This window comes from Papio anubis, chromosome 2 (genome assembly GCF_008728515.1).
Source record: "Papio anubis isolate 15944 chromosome 2, Panubis1.0, whole genome shotgun sequence".
In the NCBI taxonomy this organism is placed as follows: domain Eukaryota; kingdom Metazoa; phylum Chordata; class Mammalia; order Primates; family Cercopithecidae; genus Papio; species Papio anubis.
In genome coordinates this window covers 71,284,693-71,309,485 of record NC_044977.1, presented here as the reverse complement: position 1 = coordinate 71,309,485, position 24,793 = coordinate 71,284,693, and the positions used below count along the sequence as shown (strand labels likewise).

General features: G+C 42.0%; 1 protein-coding gene across 4 annotated transcripts in view; it reads right to left on the bottom strand.

Moving 5' to 3' along the window:
* Positions 1–3,879: 3,879 nt before the first annotated feature.
* Positions 3,880–24,793, bottom strand: part of EOGT (EGF domain specific O-linked N-acetylglucosamine transferase) — a 40,450-nt gene continuing 19,536 nt past the window's right edge. For all 4 annotated transcript variants that reach the window (XM_021934241.2, XM_021934239.2, XM_021934242.2 and 1 more), the window contains 8 exons: positions 16,516–16,608; positions 16,085–16,156; positions 15,871–15,957; positions 15,030–15,098; positions 9,303–9,364; positions 6,246–6,365; positions 4,910–5,012; positions 3,880–4,339 (listed from right to left, as the gene is read on the bottom strand). In XM_021934241.2, coding sequence (XP_021789933.2) covers positions 4,193–4,339; positions 4,910–5,012; positions 6,246–6,365; positions 9,303–9,364; positions 15,030–15,098; positions 15,871–15,957; positions 16,085–16,156; positions 16,516–16,608 — 753 coding nt within the window. In that variant the 3' untranslated portion in view covers positions 3,880–4,192. The remainder of the gene's footprint in view (positions 4,340–4,909; positions 5,013–6,245; positions 6,366–9,302; positions 9,365–15,029; positions 15,099–15,870; positions 15,958–16,084; positions 16,157–16,515; positions 16,609–24,793) is intronic.

Here is a 24,793-nt window from a genome sequence, read left to right as displayed (position 1 = left end):
CCTATGTCCAATCCTTCTGCTACTGACTGTGTGACTTTGGCCAAGTTCCTTAACCTCTACTTAAACATCTTAGAAGAACGCTTTTTACATTTCTAAAAGACTGCAGGAGGAGGGCAACAAATAATAACACGCAACAGAGACCATATGTGGCCCACAAAGCCTAAAATATTCACTATCAGCCCTGTACAGTGTGCTGACCCCTCCCCTAGACTTCTACCATGTGAAGTACACAGTATGAACTGCAAGTATTCTTTAAAAATAGACATTAAATCTGAATCGTAAGGAGGCTTTAGATCCAACTTCCAGTTGACAGGAAGCAGGAGGGAGAGTAGGACAAGCTAAACGCACCACCTTGGTACCACCTCACCTGCTAGTGAATGTGCCGCTGAGCTCCCCTCCAGACTGAAGCACTCAGTCCCCAGATTGCTTGAAATGTGGCCGCTGATGGTTCACAGCTGACCTCCTCACCAGGCCTTGCCCTCAAATGAAGGGAGTGGCCTTGCTAAGGCCCCACCCTTCCCTGGGATGGCCCCTATTTGAACTTGTTATGTGCATTTCTTGCCTCATCTGGGGACCTCACTGAAGGACCACACCAGCTCTACAGCACCCCACTGAGGCCTCACCTGACATTGCCCCTCTATTTCTCCCTCTGCCCAAGCCTGGACCCCTTACATCCTCACAGGTATTGTGAGAACCTTCCCCCGCAAAAAACTATCTGCATTCAAATCTCCATCCCAGAGTCTGTTTTCCTAAGCCATCCCTCCACACCATATTCTCAGCATAACAGCTGTTATAAGGCAGGTCTTTACCCCTTTACTCAGATCCCTTCAATGGCTTCCATCTCATCAGAACCGTGCCATCTACACCCTTGTTGCATTATCTCTTGACTTCGCCTCCTACTCCTCTGCCCTTGATCACACCAGCGACACTGGCTTCCTTGCTGTTCCTCAAACATACCAGGCATGCTCCTGCCTTGGGGCCTTTGCACATGCTCTTCTAGCTTCCTGGAATGTTCCTTTTCCAGTTATCTGCATAACTCCATCCCTCACCTCCTTCTAGTCTTCAGTCAATGAAGACTTCCCTGACCCCCTACTTAAGTGTGCAGGACTCCACCGAACCCCAGACTCCACATCCCTCTTTGGTTTCTCCATAGCATGTATCAGAATCTGGCACACTATACATCTTATTTATGTTAATGTCTGTCTCCACCAGAATGTAAGCTCCATGAGGGCAATGACTTTTATCTAGTCGTTTCTTTGCTATATTCCCAGAACTTAGAATAGTAACTGATACAAAGTTGCGGCCCAGTCAATATTTATTGAATGAACAAGTAAATAAATGAATGGAAGACTGTGAACGTGGAATCAGAAGGCTTTTGATCTTTAGGGAAGTCCCATAACTTCCCTAAAGTGGAATGGAAGACTTCCCTAAACGAATGGAAGACTGTGGATGTAGAACCAGAAGGCTTGTGATCTTTAGGGAAGCAATCTTCACATGAAAAACAGGAACCATAATTCTCATGTCATTTTGGTAATGATTATACAATGTACCATTTATAGAGGCATCATGTAATAAACTGCTAAATAAAAGGTATAATTTTTGATCAAACTGAATTCTTCACCAGAGAGGTACTTAATTTTTATAATCTAAGAGCTACCAGATTGCCAAAAAGGAAGCACAGAAACATTCAGACACAGAAAACCTTAACAATGGTTCTGATATTCAAATGATATAAAACGATTTATTCCAAAGCCATACCCAAAACATACAATGAAATGCATCCCTGTTAAAGACTTAATAAAAAGAGCAATCTTTACATTTTACAATGTGAAGAACTTCTGTTCCCACAAAAAGTCTCATGAAAGTTAATTCCATAAAGTGTCAAATGTATTTTCCTGTTTATATAAAATGTATTCTCTTTAAATGCAAAATATTCAAATACAGCATTTTATTTCGAAATTGTTCTCAATTTCTGAAATTCTCACTACTCTACAGCATCCCATTTCCACATGCTTCTTAAAATGAGGTAAGAAGACAAACGGTGAAACCTTTTTTTCAGAGCATTTTTTCAGAAGTCAGTGCCTTGCTGACGCGAAGTACAACATGCTTTTGTCATTCCTTTCATCTGAAATATTTTCGCAGTGGTTACTCAGTATTTTGCACACACGAAAAACTTGCAATACCTGTCATTTAAAAATCTGTAACATGTAATTCTTTTTATACGATTTTAAGATCTGAATCAAAGCTATTGCTACAGTGATTCACTATTTTCTTTACAGGTACTTTAATAAATATTCCTCAATTCTAGAAGACTATTCAAATCCTTTAAAGTGGGGGTCAGCAAACATCTTCTGTAAAGGTCCAGATATTTTGTTTTGTGTGTCATTTTTCTGATGCATATTTTTTACAACTGTAAAATGTTTTTAAAAAATTATTTAGCTATTCTGTAATTTGCTACCCCATTATTTTACAAAATAGAACTAGTCTCTAAATTAGACTACTCAAGTGTTAATAAAATGTAAACTTCACATTGTACAGTAAAATAAATCCACGGTTTCTGACTACTAAATTGAAAGTTCATAAGCAGTAAGAAATGAATCCCATTCAAAGAGTAGGGCTACATTCCAGATATTCTTTTTAATCAACGACACTTTCTTGTGGCTTTTCACTTTGATTGAATGTCACACATCTGTAGTTTGTTTTTTCTTGGTCTTACTTTTTATAGGGAAAAATTATCCTCATGAGGCTAATTTGAAGTTTTTGAAATTAAAGACTAGAATACTTTGATGCTGACAGAGGTAGATGCACACACACTGGTATATGCAGTTACAAATACTCACATAAAATGGAAACCACTATTTCATATACAAATTAATCACAAATGCACTCCATGGCTAAGGAGGAATCAGTGGAAACCAGATAGAAGGTATGCAAAACAGTCCTACAGAATGTTCTAATTTTCTTTTACCACATATAGTTGCTACATTTTAGGAAAACATGATTTGAATATAAAACATGTAAATATAAATTAATATAGTGGCATGATTTATTCAGGTTCTTGATGCATATAAACTGGAGGTGACTAAACTCTGATCTATATAACATGGTCCTATAGCTTGGTACTGAGAATCACAACTCTGCGTGTGTGTGTGTGTGTGTGTGTGTGTGTGTGTTGCATGTTTTCCTTTCCTACTACAAACAGTGTTATAACCAGATTATGGCAAATAAAAGAAGAGTTGTAAATTTACCCAAATATATAATAAACAAGTTGGAACACTCTGGAATTACAGTCATATCATATTCTACAAAAATATTTACAAATTCTAAAGCTGAAAAAGTTGAAAACTTTGGTATCCGTAAAAAGAGAAAGTTCAGGGCCATGCGTGGTGACTCACACCTGCAATCCCAGCACTTTGGGAGGCCAAGGTGAGAGGATTTCTTGAACCCAGAGTTCAAGACCAGCCTGGCCAACATGGTAAAACCCCGTCTCTATCAAAAATACAAAAATTAACCGGGCGTGGTGGTACACCCCTCTAATCCCACCTACTTGGGAGGCTGAGGCACAAGAATCACTTGAACCCAGAAGGCAGAGGTTGCAGTGAGCTGTGATCATGCCACTGCAGTCCAGCCTGGGTGATAGAGTGAAACTGTGTCTCAAAAAAAAAAAAAATTAGCCAGGTGTGGTGGTGCAGGCTGTAATCCCAGCTACTCAGGTGGCTGAGGCAAAAGAATCGCTTGAACCTGGGAGGTGGAGGTTGCACAAACTGAGATCATACCACTGCACTCCAGCCTGGAGTTAAGCAACCTATATCTTTAACGTTATAAAGTCAGCTTCATGAAATTTGGGCTTAGAAAAATCTATTAGGTTATATATATCTATTAGGTTTTTTTTTTCTGTTTCAGAAAAAAAAAAAAAGAAAGAAAGATAAAGTGTACCAGGGAGTCCATGCTCAATTTTTGAACTACAAAAAGATTTCAGTGCAAAATTATTGCTATTGATAAATAGCAATGACACAAAAACCACATGAAACACTTAACGTCTACAAAACACATAACAATACCCTGAAGGTATGTTTTGGCATAGAAAAGGTAATTCGGGGATAGGAAATAACAGATTGCTTTACTGATTTAATTCTAAGTCTGGGTGCTGGAGTGTTTAAACACTCTCTTTTTGCAAACAGACTCAACATATTTATAGCTCATCACGTTTCTTCTTAAATGGCCACTTTGGGTGTTGCAATACGTGGTCTGCAGCCTGAAGGACAAGATACATAAATTCTTCTACATCGAAAGAGTAGTTGGTGAACTTCGGGTGCTCCCCCAGGGTTGGATGGTGGCCCTGCGAAAACAAACCAAAACACGAATCCATAACTCACTAAGGGCATGGTTTTCTCTACAGCAAGAAAATTGTGTTACTTTGGCTAAGGCAACTAATTTATGTTCTACATCAGAGACCAGCAAACTTTTCCTGTTAAGGGCCAGAAGATAAATATTTTCAGCTCTGCTGACTCTCAGGTCTCAGTCACAGTTACTCCACTCTGTCACTGAAGTGCACGAACAACTAGAGACAGCGCATAAACAGACAGGCATGACTGTGCTTTCTTTACAAAAACATGTCATGGGCTGGATTTGCCCACAGGGCTGTTGCTTCTTGATCCCCTCTCTATATATAATCTAATAGATTTTTCTAAGCTCAAATTTCACGAAGTTGCCTTTATAACATTAAAGATACAGGTTGCTTAATTCCCCCTTTTCTCCTATTTGCAAATATAAAATAAAACAATTCAGTATTCCAGAGAACAGTTTATCTTTGCAGCACTCGAGTTCAATAACTGTTTTTCATATCAATAATTGGATACTTCAAACCAATTAAAAATGAAGCAAGGTAAGTTTTGTGACTGAACTTTACCTTATCCTGAGGAAAGACTTTGTTCTGCCTTTGCCAAGTGATGTAGTGAATGCCTCTCAGCCTGGCCAAGTCTAAGTAACAGCGTTCATCTTCACAGTTGTACCTAAGGACACAAGGGTGTCACAACATGAGGCTTTTGTCCAAGGTTTCTGCCAAATCAACAACTCCCTGTGAAAATAAAATGCAGCTCCCAAATATGTCCTTGCAAAAGGTTGTAAACAAGACTGAGGAAGATAGTAAACAAGACTGAGGAAGAGAAAGTAAAAATATTCTCTGAACTAAATGAACTTAACTTTCAAAAAACAAAATAGGGTCATGGAATGGAAAGAACTGACCTTGTTCAGTAGGGCCTGCTGCCTACGAACTTGACATCACCTTATAATACCTCTGTCTTCAAATGTATTTAAGTGGCAAGGGGGATAGGTAACACTTCCAAGGTCATATAACTAAATAGTGAAGGATGCAAAAGTAGAACCCAGGTCCATTAGACTCTAAGGCTTGAGTTTTCTCAGTTACATTTCCCTCCCTTCTCTCTCCTTTTTTCCATCCTTCCTTCTCTCTCTATAGGAGAAATGACAGAAACAGAATCCATTATCTGGCTATTTCTCTACATATATCATATGTATTTTTGAAATGTTTTGCAGGGCATTGGAAGTTCATGACAACTTTTTTTCCTAAATAGCCTCCTATATAAATACAGAGTCAAATCATTTTTCAAATGAAACCACAGAATCCAGATATTTAGCATAATGGGGGGAAACAGGTAACAGTAACTGTTATTAGTGTCTCAAGACCTAAAATGGAACACAGTGTCAATAGCAGAATTATTATGAGAGGGAAGGCCATGTCTCCATAAACGAACCACTGAGTTAAAAGCATGCCCTGGGCAAGTCACTAGCACCCAAGGGCCTCAGTTTCCCTGTGTATGGGATCAGCAAGCACTAAGTGAAGTGATTGCCTTGTGTTTTGGAGCTATGTTGTGCATGAGCCATAAATGCTTTCTTTTAACACAATAACTACACTGTTTGCAAGAAGACGCTCAGAGTTTGGGAGGTATGCATGAACAAACTCAGGATAAGGAAACCACAGATTCACATCTTCCGTATCATGCTGGGGATGGGAAGATGAAGGGGTAGTTGGCTTACTAAGCGCAATGGCAGGCTACGGTCTTTGTATTTTTAGCTTCAGGCCTTTTTTCTTTCCAGATGTCTATATGATGTGACTTCTGTTTTTGAATGATTAAATATTAAGCCTTTTGATGCTCAGAATGAAAGCCTTAGCATGCATAAAAAGCATTATCAGTTGCTTCAATGTAAGACTGCCTCCAAACACTTACAGTTCAAATACAGCAGCCCAGTCTGGAAGGAAAAGTAAATGGGTCAGACCAGCTCCATGCATTCCAATAAATATGTCCGTGTTGTGTGTGATCCTCAGTTGATCCAAAAACCCAAGTTCTCTGTGAACATACAGAGTAACACGAGAGAGATGGGGAGAAGAGAGAAGTATCAGGTTGAGTTAGTTCATGATTCACAGTAAGGATATTTATAAAAGTGTATTGCCCATTTTAAACCACATTCCATTTTTAGAAGCATTTTTTCCAATTTCAAGTGCTCTCTAGTAATTAATAAATTTCTTAATAATTTAACATATTTTCTAAGTAAGCTCACCTATCCTTTTAGGTTTAAGCATATTTAGTTTTAAAGGAAACTTTAATATCTGTCTTAAATGGAAAATCAGTGACATATGACATTAACAAAATTGTAAAAATTGACACAATCAAACTAAGTAGTGTTCAAATCGAGATAGATACTATTGCAAGACAAAGCTCAGAGCCTGAGGCCTGCTCTTTCTTCATGAAAAAGAGAAATTGGCAAGTGTTAAAGAGATGTTATGACACGCTAGCACTAAATTAAAAACTATTTCCTTAGGATAATATAAGGACTTCTCAAAAAGAAAAATTTCTCCTTGTGTGATTTAAGTTTTTTAATGCCAGCTGGGTACATCCAAAATTATCTCAGATACCATCAAGGCATTATCCTGCCTTTGGAACAGACAAACACACAATTTTATGCATGTTAGGACTGTACAAGTGTTCTCTAAATCCAAGACACTAATAAGTGTGTAACCCTTGAACCAAAAATCAGTCCCCAAACAGTTCACTGAGGTGAGGCTAGGGAGAAATGCTGCAATAAGGGTGACACTCTGAATAAACAGAAAGAAATGAGATCTCCCAGCCCCATTTTACCCAAAGTAAAGAAAAAGAAATGATCAAGATTATTTTGGATCTAAGAAGGGAAGGTGAATTCCCTTTTACACCAGCTAATAACAAAACTCCACAGAGGAAAAGGAAGACAGCTCCATGTGTATATGTATCGCAATGAGAACATGTGCCTCAGTTTCTCCAGGAATGTGAACTGGTGCCAAGGGAAGGACGGCCATTCACCCAGATGAACATACCCCTGGAGCTGCCAGTTGTGGAAACGCCTGTGGTCAGCACTCACCAATCCACATGCTAACATGTTACTAATATTTCCCGCAGACTGGCAAGATACGAATTCATTGTCATTCTTGCTTATCTGAGAAACTACAACATATACTTAAAAGCCAGTCAATGATACAACCTCAGAGGTGCCCTCCCCAGTTCCTTCCATTTCTTCCCAGCCTCATCTCAGTGAATGGTTTTGGGACTGATGTGGGGGCCCCATCTTGGCTCACTCATTTCTTCAAGCAACACTGACACATTTCTTCAGCACTGCAGAGTATAATCTGTAAAATGGGACTGGATGGGCCAACTCAGAAGACTGTTGAAAGCATGAGATGAGATAAATAATAGCTGTTTTTACGATTGCTATTTATCTCTATTCAGTGTCTGAGATCCTCAAGACCAGGCCTATGCCATCCGCCATAATGGGATGGGATTCCTACTGCTGAGACTGGCGACCAGCTCATGGGTCCCCAGTAGAGATTTACTGCACAAATGAACTAATGTATGATGAATGAAGTGCAAAGCTCCCATGCTTACATTCTCTGAAATTAAGTGTATCTATATTAGATACCCACATGCTGGGACGTGTACTTCTTTTACTGGAAAGTCTTCATAGTGTTAGATTTGGGAAACACAGCTGTGATTGCAGGTGGACATGGAGACAAAAGTTTTCACTTTTCCTTTTGATCTTTTCTATACTGCTTGACTTTTTCAACCAGAAACATGTACTACTTTTACCAGTAAGATGTAATTCTAGCAACAGGAATTACCTAAACTGTGAATAATAGACATATTCTGTCTTTCTAAGTCTTTTAGTTGTATTAAGAGTTTTAAAAGAAATGTAAATATTTCATAACATTTTTAAAAATTTCATGTTATTCTGACCCTCAAATTATCCCCATATAAATAATTTTAAGTCAGATGTTGAAATCTGGCAGCAGGCAGGGCAAATTAGGTTTATAACATCTGTAAATTTTGAACTAGTTGCCCTTTTTTAAATTTTTTTTTTTTATTTTTTGGAGACGGAGTCTCGTACTGTCACACAGGCTGGAGTGCAATGGTGCGATGTCAGCTCACTGCAACTTCCACCTCCCGGGTTCAAGCCATTCTCCTGCCTCAGCATCCTGAATAGCTGAGACTACAGGCACATGCTGCCACACCCGGCTCATTTTTTGTATTTTTTAGTAGAGATGGGTTTCACCATGTTGCCCAAGCTGGTTTCCAACTCCTGAGCTCAGGCAATCCGCCCTTCTCGGCCTCCAAAATGCTAGGATTACAGGCATGAGCCACCGTATCCAACCTGCTAATTTTTTAAAATTATGAAATTTTAGGCCGAGTGTGGTGGCTCATGCCTGTAATCGCAGCACTTTGGGAGGCAGAGGTGGGCGGATCACTTGAGGTCAGGACTTCAAGACCAGCCTGGCTAACATGGTGAAACCTCATCCATACTGAAAATATAAAAATTAGCCGGACATGGTGGCACATGCCTGTAGTCCCAGTTACTCGGGAGGCAGAGGCAGAAGAAATACTTGAACCCAGGAGGTGGAGGTTACAGTGAGCCGAGGTGGCACCACTGCACTCCAGCCTGGGCGATGGAGCAAGACTCTGTCTCAAAAACAAACAAACAAACAAACAAACAAAAAATTTCTGAAATTTTAAATGAAAATCTGAATTCATCACTTCTTTTGAATAAGGAGATGGAGTCCCAACATCAGGCCCCAGAAAGAAAAAGAGTAACTGCCCTTGTTCCCAGGGCCCTCACCTGCCCATTTCATTCATTTATAAGATCTACTTGTCCCTTCTGGGCCTACAAATGCCAATGACTCCCACTGGAAAAATGCTTTCTAGCCCCCTTGACCTCATCCAAGCAAAAGTTGACAGTGTCTGCTGAGATTGGCTATTACTTACCTATACTTGTAATCAACAATCTGGACTTCAAATGTAGGTACTGTTTTCAGTGCATTTACAAGCTGGGAAAAAAGAGAAACATTTAGCATCTCTTTTCCTTCTTTCTCTTCTGTTTTTCCTTTATGAGTCCTAAAATTTCTTTTTTTGCATATACTATTTCAGAGATTAAATATCATTTCGTAACGACAACAACAAATAAAAAGAAAATAAATATCATTTGGGTCAACAGTTTTGAACTGTCATTAAGTTCAAATCCAGGCTCCACCTGTGAACACATGAGTCTACCTCCCTCAATACCAACGCACTGTGTTGTTGTGAGGCTGAAAGGAAAAGAAAATTCATGGAAGCAAAGTGCTAGGCACAGAAATACACTAATCATTAACTGTTACTCCAGCCTTTACCTTAGAGTTTTTGTCCCATCCATTATCTCATTTCAGACAAACCACTAGTGCTTTGAACCTCATCCTCTGAAAATACTAAGGTCTTGGCAGAAAAACATTTTCAGTACTTCTACATAGAAAAACGATTACTCTTCTAGCAAACAGACAGTAACAAAGCATTGTTAATCTGTTATGAAAAATATAGTCATGGTTCTCTGTCCCTCACAATTAGGTCATAGAGGATCACCACCATTCAGAAATGTCTGCACCTGAATCATGTTGCCTTGTGGCATGCACTACACTGCAATAGCAACATCAACAGTTGCATGTATCATTGACGGGGCATATAAGTGGTGCTGGCATTTCTAAGTGTGTCATTAGGCTTACTTCACTTAATCCTCATAAGAATCATACCAGTGGCCAGGCGCAGTGGCTCACGCCTATAATCCCAGCACTTTGGGAGGCCAAGGTGGGCAGATCACCTGAGGTCAGGAGTTCGAGGCCAACCTGACCAACATGGTGAAATCCCATCTCTACTAAAAATACAAAATTAGCTGGGTGTGGTGGCGCATGCCTGTAATTCCAGCTATTCAGGAGGCTAAGAGAGGAGAATCACTTGAACCCAAGAGATGGAGGTTACAGTGAGCCGAGATCATGCCATTGCACTCCAGCCTGGGCAACAAGAGCAAAACTCTGTCTGAAAAAAAAAAATCATACCAAGTAAGTATTAGTACTATGCCCACTTGATAAATTACACAAGATAGGCTCAGAGAAGTGAAATAACTTTCTCAGGATCTCACAGCTCCCAAATGCAAAGCCAAAAATAAATCTAGGTCTTCTGACCCCAGAACCTGTGCGCTCTAACCTTCTTAACCAGTGCGCTCTATTGTCCTGCTTACAGAAAGCAACAAGCAGTGACCAAGATTGAATCCCCCCCATGTCACTCACACACACATACACACACACACACACACACACACAGAGTCGTGACTGGAAATTTCTCTCTCCAGACAGCCCCTGAACTCTTATGAAGAGTTGAAGGGGTAAGAAGATTAGCATTCTGTTTTACAGGAGAGATGGCAGATGGCATAAGCGTTAGTCTTTTTTTTTTTTTTTTTGAGACGGAGTCTCGCTCTGTCGCCCAAGCTGGAGTGCAGTGGCGCGATCCTGGCTCACTGCAAGCTCCGCCTCCTGGGTTCACGCCATTCTCCTGCCTCAGCCTCCCGAGTGGCTAGAACTACAGGCGCCCGCCACCGCGCCCGGCTCATTTTTTTTTGTATTTTTAGTAGAGACGGGGTTTCACCATGGTCTCGATCTCCTGACCTTGTGATCCGCCCGCCTCGGCCTCCCAAAGTGCTGGGATTACAGGCCTGAGCCACCACGCCCGGCAAGCGTTGGTCTTTTAACGAGATTGCCCACATAAAAGGAATCACGTGTGCTGAGGGTCTCAAGGTAAGCATGCCCTTTTTCATGAGTTCTAGTTGCACGAGAAAGGTGGCCCTATCCCTTCCAATAGCTATTCAAACCCTGCAGTTGGGCAGGATTCCACAAGCCATGATTTAATGAGGCTATTTAGGTTGTATTATCTATTTATTAATTAAAGTATAGCCAAAGGTGCTTTCTTCCCTGCCCGGGAGCTGCCTTTCTAGTGAGATCCAATCCTCAGGACAGAAGCAGCCAGTTGGGTGCTCTTTGGTTTGGAGTTGGGGGCTGAATGATCAAATTTCGCCTTTGGGCGCCATCATCTGGGCAATGTGCATGACTGAATCTGAAAATCTCACGCCTGCATTAAAGCATCTACCAGCACCACATCTTTCTTTTTTTTTTTTTTTTTCATTATACTTTTCAGTTCTAGGGTACATGTGCACAACATGCAGGTTTTTTACATATGTATACATGTGCCATGTTGGTGTGCTGCACCCATTAACTAGTCATTTACATTAGGTATATCTCCTAATGCTATCCCTCCGCTTTTCCACCTCCCCACAACAGGCCCCGGTGTGTGATGTTCCCCACCCTGTGTCCAAGCGTTCTCATTGTTTAATTCCCACCTCTGAGGGCGAGCATGTGGTGTTTGGTTTTCTGTTCTTGAGATAGTTTGCTCAGAATGATGATTTCTAGCTGCATCCATGTCCCTACAAAGGACACAAACTCATCCTTTTTTATGGTTGCATAGTATTCCATGGTGTATATGCGCCACATTTTCTTAATCCAGTCTGTCACTGATGGACATTTGGGTTGGTTCCAAGTCTCTGCTATTGTGAATAGCACTATACCTTTCTACTGGACTTCTCTGCAGCAGCCTGATGCTGTTCCTCAGCCTGCCCCTTCCTGATGGACTGGGGCCACAGGTAGATTCTGCCTCCTCTGAAATCTATTTGCTGTTTCAGTAGTAGCACACTCTGGCTAGGAAAGCAGTTTCAGTCCCCGACTACCTTGACTCATGTCCCCGTTACTCTAATCACCAGCTGGGTGACCTTAGGCATGTTTTTTAACCTCTGAGTCTCAGTGTCCTTGTCTAGGATAGAGGATAATAATACAATACCTACCTCATGGGTTTGCTGGGAGGGTTGGGGGGCACAATGTACAAAAGGAGCACACAATAATATGCGTGACCCCCAATTGCACTCAATATGTATGGTCCATACCAATATATACTGTTGATCTGTTGGCTACTGAGGTTTCCCATTTGTATACCCAACATTGCACTATTTGATACGTTATTTCTAGGTCTTTAAACACACACATACAAACACACACACCCTCCACACACACACTGCTCATTTCTTCCATCCACAGAGCTTACAATTAACACCTCATTATGCCATATGTTCATGTCCTCTGTAATCCATATGGGTCTCAGGAAGAGACGTTAATTACATAATTCTGATCAGCTTGTTAGGCAGCCAAATTAGTCTGTGTAAAATATTTTACCCATCAAAACATGACCCCCCTCCCCCAACTTCCCTCTTAATAAGTATTGTCCAGTTTGTTCCCACTTACCTGCTCAAGTTAAAAACCTCAAATCACACTTGATCCTTGATACTTTTCCTGGCCTTCTCTAGTGTGAATGTACTTCTGCATTCCAAAAGTAAGTATCATAGGTCCTATCTCCAAAATATATCTTGAATCCATCTACCATGTCATCTCTACTGTCATCACTTTGGCTAAACGCTCTCCCCTGGGCCACAATAACAGCTTCTGATCAGTCTCCTTGCTCTCACTCTTGCAGGCAGAATGACTTAAAAATAAATGTCATTTCATGTCTCTCCCTCTGTATTTGTTTTCTATTTGCTGCTGTAACAAACTGCCACAAATCTAGCAGCTCAACACAACACAATTTATCCCCTTACAGTTCTGCAGGACTGGAGCCTGACATGGGTCTCACTGGGCTAACATCAGGGTGTCAGCAGGGCTGTGTTCCTCCTGCAAGCTCCAGGGAAGAACCCACTGCCTTGCCTTTTCCAGCTTCTAGAAGCCCTCCACACTCCATGACTCAAGGCCTACCCCCTTCATCTTCGAAGCCAGCAACATGGCATCTCTCTGGCCCCATTTCCCTTATATCTCCTTCTCTGACTCTCTTTCCTGCCTCCCTCTCCCACTTTTAAGGAAATGATGAACTGAGACCTGATCAGTGAGAAGAAGCCAGTGAAAAAAAGAGCTGTCCAGGCAGAGGCAAAAGTTCTCTGGCAGATGGATTTTAAGGCCCATTTGTGATTATACTGGGCTCACGTGGATAATCCAGGAAAATCTCCTTACTTTTAGGACAGTTGGTTGGGGACCTTAATCCCATCTGCAACCTTACTTTCCCTATGCCATGTAACCTAACCTGTTCGCAAGTTCCAGGGATTTGGATGTGGACATCTTTCGGGAGGAGGAGGAAGAGACATTATTCTACCAACAATGCCTTGCTTTAAAACTTCACAGTGGCTTTCCCCTACACTGGAATAAAATCCCTCTCCCACCAAGGTCTAGAAGGCTGATATGATCTGTGACCTCCCTGCCCCATGCCTAACTTCTTGGATATTGCCCCACCTCTCTCAAGATGTTACAGTCATATTGGTATTCTCTCTGTTTCTAGAATACTGAAAGCTCAGTCCACTAGAATACATTTGCCTCTGCCTGGGAGGCTCTTTCCCTTGCTAGATCCTTCTCTGATTAGGTCTCAGTCTAAGCAGTGTCTCTTTGATGCCCTCATGTGAGTACCAACCCCCTCCATCCACATTCCCAGTCTCTATGACCTGGTTCATATCCTTCGAAGCACTTATCACTGCCTGACATCACCGTACTTACTGACTTTTTTACTTACTTCTTATCTGTCTCTCACCTCTAGAGTGTAAGTTGCATGAGGTCAGGCACCTTCCCCATCTTTGCTCTACTCTATCTCCAGGACCTAGAACATGGCCTGACACATAGCAGGTGCTCAATTAACTATTGTAGAATAAATTCTTACTACTGAGAGGCTACCTTCAGGCCATGATGTTGTAGGTAGTGGACCTGCATGGTGATCTCATTGAGGTTAAATACAATTTATGAGTTGGTGCTACTGAAATGAGTCAGGATGCCGAAAATGCAGTTTCTAAGACATGGTCATGTAATAGAATAGAGATTCTTCCAACTGAATCTGCTGCTGATACCACAGGATTAATGGCCTCAACCATCTTTTGCATCAACTATGCAAAAGAAAGTCTTGCCTTTTTGCTACTTGTTTGTCTGGATGCCCTCTACTGCAGTCAAGGCAAGATTCAGACAGCTTTCTCCAGGCTGAGTTGATGCAGATGAACATTTACTATAAGGCAAAGCTAGTTTGTCCATGGTTGGTTTGGTGAATCTCACTAGAAATTCAAATCCAATAAATAAACTGGGTATAGGCCATCGAACTTTTCTCAAAACTAATAGTTTTAAACCAAAGCTTTTCTTTTTTTTTTTTTTTTTTTTGAGACGGAGTCTTGCTCTGTCGCCCAGGCTGGAGTGCAGTGGCCGGTCTCAGCTCACTGCAAGCTCCGCCTCCCGGGTTCACGCCATTCTCCTGCCTCAGCCTCCGGAGTACCTGGGACTACAGGGCCCGCCACCTCGCCCGGCTAGTTTTTTTTTTGTATTTTTTTAGTAGAGACAGGGTTTCACCGGGTTAGCCAGGATGCTCTCGATCTCCTGACCTCGTGATCTGCCCGTCTCGATCTCCTGACCTCGTGATCCGCCCGTCTCGGCCTCCTAAAGTGCTGGGATTACAGGCTTGAGCCACCGCGCCCGGCCTAAACCAAAGCTTTTAATTGTAATGCAAAAAAAAAGCACAATTTCCTTTATAAATTCAATATGAAGGCATTAAAAACGCATACCAAAAACTAACCTCATTTTGGTTTAAGATTTTCCGGTATTCTGTGCTCCGTGCAAGAATGGTGACTCGAATTTTTCCATCCTGTAATCAAAATGAAATAGTAAAATAACACTGTATATGCCTGGGTAGATAAATGAACATCTGAACCTAAAATGTGATTTTCACCAAGAGATGAAACTCAACCAGGATACGTTAATAGAACTATTCTTTTTTAGCCTGATTCCTTCACCACTCTCAGGGAATAAAAACGTGTCCACTTCAACCACCGAAGGCAAAAACCAGTTCATTACATTATCTGTTTGGTTGGGTGGGTGAATTTTTTGGCAGGGGTTGTGTAAGTTAAATGAATATTTGCGGAGGTGAGGGAGATATAGCCAATGAAGGGGGAAAGGAGGGCACGAGGAAGCACATTCTTGCAATATCCCTTAGTTTCTCTTTTACAGGTTTTTGACATCTGGTTTCAGATGACTCCAGGTCAGAAAATGTTTTTGGATTTTGTTTTGGGACAGCATCTTGCTCTGTCACCCAGGCAGAAGTGCAGTGGCATGGTCTTGGCTCCCTGCAGCCTCTGCCTCCTGGGTTCAAGCAATTCTCGTGCCCCAGTCTCCTGAGAAGCTGGGACTACAGGCACGTGCCACCACGTCCAGCTAATTTTTGTATTTTTTGCAGAGATGGGGTTTCGCCATGTTGGCCAGGCTGGTCTTGAAATCCTGGACTCAAGTGATCCACCTGCCTTGGCCTCCCCAGAAAATGTTAACATGAAAACATGGTCTCCTGATTATTTCTGTTTCTGAAAAGGTGGTATCAACTTTTATTAGGGAAGAAAACTCAAGCCCATCTCAGAATCCATTACCTTGGGTCCTTCTTGTGTGATGTTTAGTCTGTGTAGCACATGCTGGGAAAATGCCCTGAATAGTCCAGTATTTTGACAGCCAGATATCTAAAATAAAAACACTGGTTGATATTACAATGAATACTTCTGTATTATAATTTAAAATACTGTCAAGTTATGTATAAATGTTATAATGTCTGTAAATATGAATGCTAATGGTAGACAGCATGCTTACCAGAGGAGTATTATAGAACAGCCCATACCTCATGCGGGGGAGTAATGAAAAAACAGCTTCTTTAAAACATACCTAAGAACAAAGATACATTAAAAGATAAGAGGATGTAATTTGCACCCTTCACACCAAAATAGCATGTATAATTTTGAAAAATTGATTTCAACTAATCTCCATTTTGCATTAAGATTGTTTGAATAGCACGCTATTTCATTCAAAGAGAACAGAATTCATATTTTTGGAAAGATTATAGAAAAAAGTTTTCAAAGGCTGCATGATTAACAACACTGAGGATTCTAATTATAATAAAAGAAATTCAGAATTCAGAAATCAGTGGTAATGGCTAATAGGAACTCATAATAAATGTTTATTTTATGAGTGAGTCATCTGCACTCAAGAGATATTCACAAACATTTCAGGAAAATTTCCAGTACCCTTTTGGAATCATAAGTTTTCAAATGTATAATGTCATAATCAGTAAATGCATTCCATGTGTCGGAGAATAGGTCACCATATCCGTAAGAACTCTGAAAGTAGAAACAAAACAAAGTTTTAGGGCAATGAAAGGATACAACATGACTTTTCAAAGATGCAACAAAATACCTGAATTTGCTTGTGTTAAAAACTAACAATCCTACACAAAATCCGTATAAACAAAATGGATCTTCATCTTGGGCCAGAGCAAATGCCTAATTTCATGAAATATCATCAGAAATAATTATCACAATTATACTCTTAGCCATTAACAGTGTTTCATTTTTCTACCTAAACTTCTTTTATTCTCACGTCTTTGAAGTTGTAGTTCAGGGTTTTTTCCTGTGAACATCTTATCCAAATTATAGATGCACACCACACACACATATGCCACCGTTTGTACACACTCTGTTATGCTCAGTGTGCAAAAACCATCAGGGTGAATGAAAAATACTTTAGAAAAAAATTTCAGAGCAAGAAAATGGGTTCAAAGTTTTAACATTGGCTGGGTGCAGTGGCTCACAGCTGTAATCCCAGCACTTTGGGAGGCTAAGGCAGGCAGATCACCTGAGGTCAGGAGTTCAAGACCAGCCTGACCCATATGATGAAACCCTGTCTCGACTAAAAATACAAAAATTAGCTGGGCTTGGTGGTATGTGCCTGTAATCCCAGCTACTCGGGAGGCTGAGACAGAAGAATCACTTGAACCCGGGAGGCAGGGGTTGCAGTGAGCCGAGATCATGCCATTGCACTCCAGCCTGAGCAACAAGAATGAAACTCAGTCTCAAAAAAAGAAAAAAAGAAAGTTTTAACATTAAAAATAAGGGCTGGTCACAGTGGCTCATGCCTGTAATTCCAGCACTTTGGGAGGCAAAGGTGGGAGGATCACTTGAGCCTTGAAGTTTAAGGCTGCAGTGAGCTATGATCATGCCATATACTCCAGCTTGGGCAACAGAGCAAGACCTTGTCTCTAATAAAATAAAATAAAAATATATAATATATGTAATTCTATGAAATATTCCCCCACCCATTGACTAGTGAATAAAAAGTGGTAATTTCCGATTAATATTAATGGTGTCAATAACAACTTTATATAATAATAATAGCATCCTACACACTTCCTGTGTTCCAGGCACTGTTTTGGGCACTTGACATTATTAATGTACATTAAGCCACCCACAAGCCTAATGAGTAGATAATATCATTTTCCCTATTTTGCAGATGAGGAAACTGAGACACAATTTTAAGTCATTTGCCTACACTGCAAAGCAGCTGAGTTATAGAGCTGGGATTCAACCTAGCCTTTGCTGCCAGCTCCATCTGACAGTTGCCTCTCAGTGGGAATTAGTTCTTTCTAGTATAATTACATGGTTTTTTGGTTTTTTGTTTTGTTTTGTTTTTGTTTTGAGATGGAGTCTCACCCTGTCGCCCAGGCTAGAGTACAATGTCATGATCTGGGCTCACTGCAACCTCTGCCTCCCAAGTTCAAGCAATTCTCCTGCCCCAGCCTCCCGAGTAGCTGGGATTACAGGCGCACGCCACCACATCCAGCTAATTTTTGTATTTTTTGATAGAGACAGGGTTTCACCATATTGGCCAGGCTGGTCTCAAACTCCTGAGCTCAAGTGATCTGCCCACCTCGGCCTCCTAAAGTGCTGGAATTAAAGAAACCACACCCAGCCTCATTTCTCTTTTGAAAAGTAGTTAATTACGAGCTCCATTAGCTAAGAAGAAGATCAATTAATTTTTAAATGGTTTCACTTAGATTGAAAAATTCAGCCAACAGAAATCAGAAATATGCATTGTAGCATTACATTCAAGCTCTATAGTTATACATTATGTTCATGTCTTTTTATCTTTATAGCATTTTCTCAGATTTTGAAAATTTTATGTTGCACATACTGCAGTTATTTCAAAGTTACTGAGATCTGTTAGACGTGAAAATTAAAAAAAAAAAAAAAAAAAAAAAGGCTTCTTTCCATGTTCCTCCAATGCCATTCTAATAAAGGCCCTGGCCGGGCGCGGTGGCTCAAGCCTGTAATCCCAGCACTTTGGGAGGCCGAGACGGGCGGATCACAAGGTCAGGAGATCGAGACCATCCTGGCTAACACGGCGAAACCCCGTCTCTACTAAAAACACAAAAAATTAGCCGGGCGAGGTGGCGGCGCCTGTGGTCCCAGCTACTCGGGAGGCTGAGGCAGGAGAATGGCGGGAACCCGGGAAGCGGAGCTTGCAGTGAGCTGAGATCTGGCCACTGCACTCCACCCTGGGCGACAGAGCGAGACTCCGTCTCAAAAAAAAATAAAAAAATAAAAATAAATAAAGGCCCTTCTCAACACCATCTAAAATGAAATGTCCCTGTTCTGGCTCAATAATAAATAAAGGGCAATTAAAAGAAGTGATTCTGGATGGTTTCCTGAGATAAAATACTCCAGATAAAATAAGATATGTTTGAAAGGAAATTTTAATAATAAAATACTATAATCCTGACCGATCCTTCCTCAGGGAAGTCATACATTATTTAATAAGAACCACTTCCAGAAGCTTCTTTTCCATGTTTCCCAAGTCCAAATTATCTACCATGAGGGAAGGAGGGGCTTCTTCCTACACTCATGTTGAAGAATATTTGGATAGTCTTCAAGATGACACAAAATTTCCTTTAGTGTGTCTCAAATTTAAACATGCACATAATCTATAACTTAGAAATTCCACTTACAGGAATCTGTCCTACAGAAATGCTAGGATGAGGATGTGAAGATATAGGTATATTGAAAGGATGTATGTGTTTACAGTAACATTTCAGTAAATATCAAAGAACTGGAAACAAAACCAAATGTGATGGGAGGGCGGTGGGGTGGGAAATGAATACATGCACTGATGCATGCATCCAACTTCCAAAACATCCATTAAACAGAATACCACATAACACCTAAAGCAAGGATAGCCCTAAAGGTACTGACTTAAAGAGACATTCCAGAGATAATACTAAGGTGGCAATATGAGACAGAGAGTGTATTTTCCACAAGAATATAAACATATTGGCCAGGCATGGTGACTCATGGCTGTAATCCCAGTGCTTTGGGAGGCTGAGGTGGGAGGATCACTTGAGGCCAGGAGTTCAAGACTGTATTCGTCAGTTTTCACGCTGCTGATAAAGACATACCTGAGACTGGGAAGAAAAAAAGTTTAATTGGACTTACAGTTCCACATGGCTGGGGAGGCCTCAGAACCATGGCGGGAGGTGAAAGACACTTCTTACATGGCAGCGGCAAGAGAAAATGAGGAAGAAGCAAAAGCGGAAAACCCTGATAAACCCATCAGATCTCATGAGACTTATTCACTATCACGAGAATAGCATGGGAAAGACTAGCCCTCATGATTCAATTACCTCCCCCCGGGTCCCTCCCATAACATGTGGGAATTCTGGGAGATACAATTCAAGTTGAGATTTGGTGGGGACATAGCCAAACCATATCATTCTGCCCCAGGCCCCTCTAAATCTCATGTCCTTACATTTCAAAACAAACCATGCCTTCCCAACAGTCCCCCAAAGTCTTAACTCATTTCAGCATTAACCCAAAAGTCCAGAGTCCAAAGTCTCATCTGAGACAAGGCAAGTCCCTTCTACCTATGAGTCTGTAAAACCAAAAGAAGGCTAGTTACTTCCTAGATATGATGAGGGTATAGGTATTGGGTAAACATAGCCGTTCCAAATGGGAGAAATCGGCCAAAACAAAAGGGTTACAGGGCCCATGCAAGTCCGAAATCCAGCATGGCAGTCAAACTTTAAAACTCCAAAATGATCTCCTTTGACTCCAGCTCTCACATCCAGGTTACGCTGAAGCATGAGGTGTGTTCCCACAGTCTTGGGCAGCTCTGCCCCTGTGGTTTTGCAGGGTATAGCCTCCATTCCAGCTGCTTTCACGGGCTGGCGTTGAGTATCTGCAGCTTTTCCAGGTGCACAGTTCAAGCTGTCAGTGGATCTACCATTCTGGGGTCTGGAGAATGGTGGCCCTCTTCTCACAGCTCCACTAGGCAGCACCCCACTAAGGACTCTGTGTGGAGGCTCCAACCCCACATTTCCCTTCCACACTGCCTTAGCAGAGGTTCCCCATGAGGGCCCCACCCCTGCAGCAAACTTCTGCCTGGGCATCTAGGTATTTCCATACATCTTCTGAAATCTAGGTGGAGGTTCCCAAACCTCAATTCTTGACTTCTGTGCACCACAGGCTCAACACCACATGAAAGCTGCCAACGCTTGGGGCTTCCACCCTCTGAAGTCACAGCCCAAGCTGTACATTGGCCCCTTTCAGTCATGGCTGGAGCGGCTAGGACACAGGGCACCAAGTCTCTAGGTTGCACACAGCATGGGGACCCTAGGCCCAGCCCACAAAACCACTTTTTCCTCCTAGGCCTCCAGGCCTGTGATGGGAGCAGCTGCCATGAAGGTTTCTGACGTGGCTTGAAGACATTTTCCCCACGGTCTTGGGAATTAACATTAGGCTCCTTGCTATTTATGCAAATTTCTGCAGCCAACTTGAAATTCTCCCCAGAAAACAGGTTTTTATTTTCTATTGCACAGTCAGGCTGCAAATTTTCTGAACTTTTATGCTCCGTTTCCCTTTTGAAACTGAGTGTCTTTAACAGCACCCAAATCACCTTTTGAATAGTTGTCTGCTTAGAAATTTCTTCTGCCAAATACCCTAAATCATCTCTCTCAAGTTTAAAGTTCCACAAATCTCTAGGGCAGGGGCAAAATACCGCCACTCTCTTTGCTAAAACATAACAAGAGTCACCTTTGCTCCAGTTCCCAACAGGTTCCTCATCTCCATCTGAGACCAACTCAGCCTGGATTTTATTGTCCATTTCACTATCAGCATTTTGGACAAAGCTATTCAACAAGTCTCCAGGATGTTGCAAACTTTCCCACATTTTCCCGTCTTCTTCTGGGCCCTTCAAACTGTTCCAATTGCTGCCTGTTACCCAGTTCCAAAGTCACCTCCACATTTTCGGGTATCTTTTCAGCAACACCCCACTCTACTGGTACCAGTTTACTGCATTTGTCTGTTTTCAGTCTGCTGATAAAGATATACCCAAGACTGGGAAGAAAAAGAGGTTTAATTGGACTTACAGTTCCACATGGCTGGGGAGGCCTCAGAATCATGGTGGGAGGTAAAAGGCACTTCTTACATGGTGGCGGCAAGGGAAAATGAGGAAGAAGCAAAAGTGGAAAACCCTGATAAACCCATCAGATCTCATGAGACTTATTCACTATCACAGGAATAGCACAAGAAAGACCAGCCCTCATGATTCAATTACCTCCCCCAGGTCCCTCCCACAACATGTGGGAATTCTGGGAGATACAATTCAAGCTGAGATTTGGTGGGGACACAGCCAAACTATATCAAGGACCAATCTGGGTACCATAACAAGATCTTATCTCTACAGAAAATAAATTCAAAAATTAGCCAGATGTCAAATCAGAAGACAGTAATACATATTATATATACACACACCCATGTATATATGTTATGACAATATATATATTGTCATAACACATATATAACATATTTATGGAAAAGAACAGCCAGGGATGGTGGCATGCACGTATAGTCCTAGCTACTTGGGAGTCTGAGGCAGGAAGATCACCTGAGCCCAGGAGAGCAAGGCTGCAGTGAGCTAGGATCATATTCCTGGACTTTAGCCTGGGTGACATATTTGCACTTATTAAAATAAAGAGAGTCCTGCAAGGGACTCACATACAACTGCAGTTACCCTTGGGGGAACAGGGAATTGGAGAGGAAGAAGGAGACTTCTTAAAAAACTTTGCATACTTCTGTGTTGTTTGAACTCATTATAAACAGGTATTACTTTCATAATTAAAAAAGTAATCACGGCTGGACATGGTGGCTCACATCTGTAATCCCAGCCCTTTGGGAGGCCGAGGCAGGCAGATCACCTACGGTCAGGAGTTCAAAACCAGCCTGGTCAACATAGTGAAACCCTATCTCTACTGAAAATATAAAAATTAGCCAGGCGTGATGGCACACACTGTAATCCCAGCTATTAGGGAGGCTGAGGCAGGAGAATCACTTGAACCTGGGAGGCAAAGGTTGCAGTGAGCCAAGATTGCAACACTGCACTTCAACCTGGGTGACAAGGCAAGACTCTGTCTCAAAAACAAAAAAAAGTAATCATAAAGCTATACTACTTCTCAGCACAAGCAAATGTGGAAAGCCTACAGTAATTTCTCCTTTTATTCATTCTGCTTGATAAGAGCAACCCTGCTGTGCCCCGAGAGGCAACTGAAGATGGGTCCCTTTATGCATGTTTGCAGGTTGGTGGCCTTGCCCATCCCATTGAGGATGCCACATGCTGAAGGAAGTAAACCGCAGAGCTTTTCAAGGAGGAGAGGGAAGGCCCCATAGGCTTCCTTGTGGGGACAGTTTGGAAAATATCACCAAGATGTGAACTGCAGTAACAGCTACCTCCCTGCTCTTCCCTGGGCAAACTGCTCGTCCAAAACCATCAGGACTCTGGCAACACTATCCACTGTGAAGGATTCATGTCATAGTCAGCCTGCAGGTCACAGTGCTGCTTCATTTAAGGCCTTACCAACAAAAGGGAAACAGCAGCCACACAAACCCTTACTTAGTGCCATCCCCATCCAACCTACCATCTTCTGTGGGCCTGATTTCTGGAGCAATCTGGCAGAGCTGCCTGTCCTGAGAACCTGGCTTAGTAAATGGCAAAGACTTCTTTGACCAAGAATGCAGGTTTAAAATGGATGCACAGGGAGTGGTAAAGGAAGGGGGGTAACACCGAGCAGCCACCCTACTGGGCTACCCCCATCCTGCCTATCTGTGCCAGAGCAGAGGTCAGACTGCCCTCATGTCTCACGCTCAGCAGACTGAATAACCTGGAGTCTTCATGGTGGCCGTGCATCCTACTCCAGTAGCCACAGAGAAGGGGAGGGTTGTAGAAGCTGGCTCACTATAACAGTCCATTTGAGGAAGATGTGGAAAAGCATGCAACAGGTACAAGGAAGCTTCTGGAAGCATCTGATAAATTTCTGTCAACTTAGTTTGGCAACTTAGGTACAGTCCTCTTCAGAGGACTTTAAGAAGACGACACAGCACTGTGGTGTCCAAGCACAGGTCTGGGGTCAGGCTGCCTGGATGGAAACCTTGGTTCTGCCCTCACTGACTGCATTATCTTACAACACTCACCTGCTGCTCAGGCCTCGGCCTCTTGTCTGTAAAATAAGCTAATGAAAACTCAAGTCCATGGGGGGTCATGAGCAGGAAATGAAGTAACATAATTTATGTTAATTACAAAATTTAAAAATAATTTTGTTTAAAAAGGGCAAAACAACCATGAGTTAATAATTTAGGGCTTGTAATGGCTGCTGAGTGTGGCCTGACTTCACTGATACAAAAAGAAGAAAAGAAAGGGACTGTTGTTCCCTTTGCTCACAAAACATTTCCAAGAAATGAAACTGTGGTGGCAGCAAAACTGAAATACAAAAGGGAAACGTAAACGTATATAGATGGAAAATAAAAGAAAGTATTAACATACCAAGAACTATAGTCTCATCAGACTTCAAAATCTAACTCAAAGTCTAGGAAGCAGTTTTCCTGAAAACCTTTTACACAGCTCTACTACAAGCCTCTTATCAGTGAAAAAAGGGTCAGCAAAACTATCTCTCCTTCTGCATGAGAATTTGACCTCCTGTTAACTAGCTAACTCAGCTCTCTGGAAATGGCAATGGTTTGTGTCAACCGTGCGCCTAGGCAGCATTGCTTCTGATCTAAACAGATAGATGCTTGATGGGTAAATTGCACCTGGACTGGGAAAGCCATGTTCCAGCTTTCCTGAGTACACTGACTCCTGAAACCAGGCATGTCTCTTTCAGGGATCCTGGGGACTCTGTCAATGCAGTTGTGTCAGGAGATGTTGGGCTCTACAGGATATGAGGCTCTTAAGCCAAGGCATCGCCTGTGCCTGCCCCAGGCGAATCTTGTCTCCTTGCACCTGAGCTGTGCTGTGTGAACTGCTAGCACTCCCTCTGGAAGAAACACCTGAGGATGCCCTGCCAGCAAGCTGTGGTTCCCCTGCAATGTCATCCTGAATAGACTCACATCAAGAGCCGAGCATATGAATGTCGTGAGTCAGAATGTTGAGTGGAACCTTATATGACCCCTTGTAGGTGTTCCAACTTCCCAGTATAGGCAACCT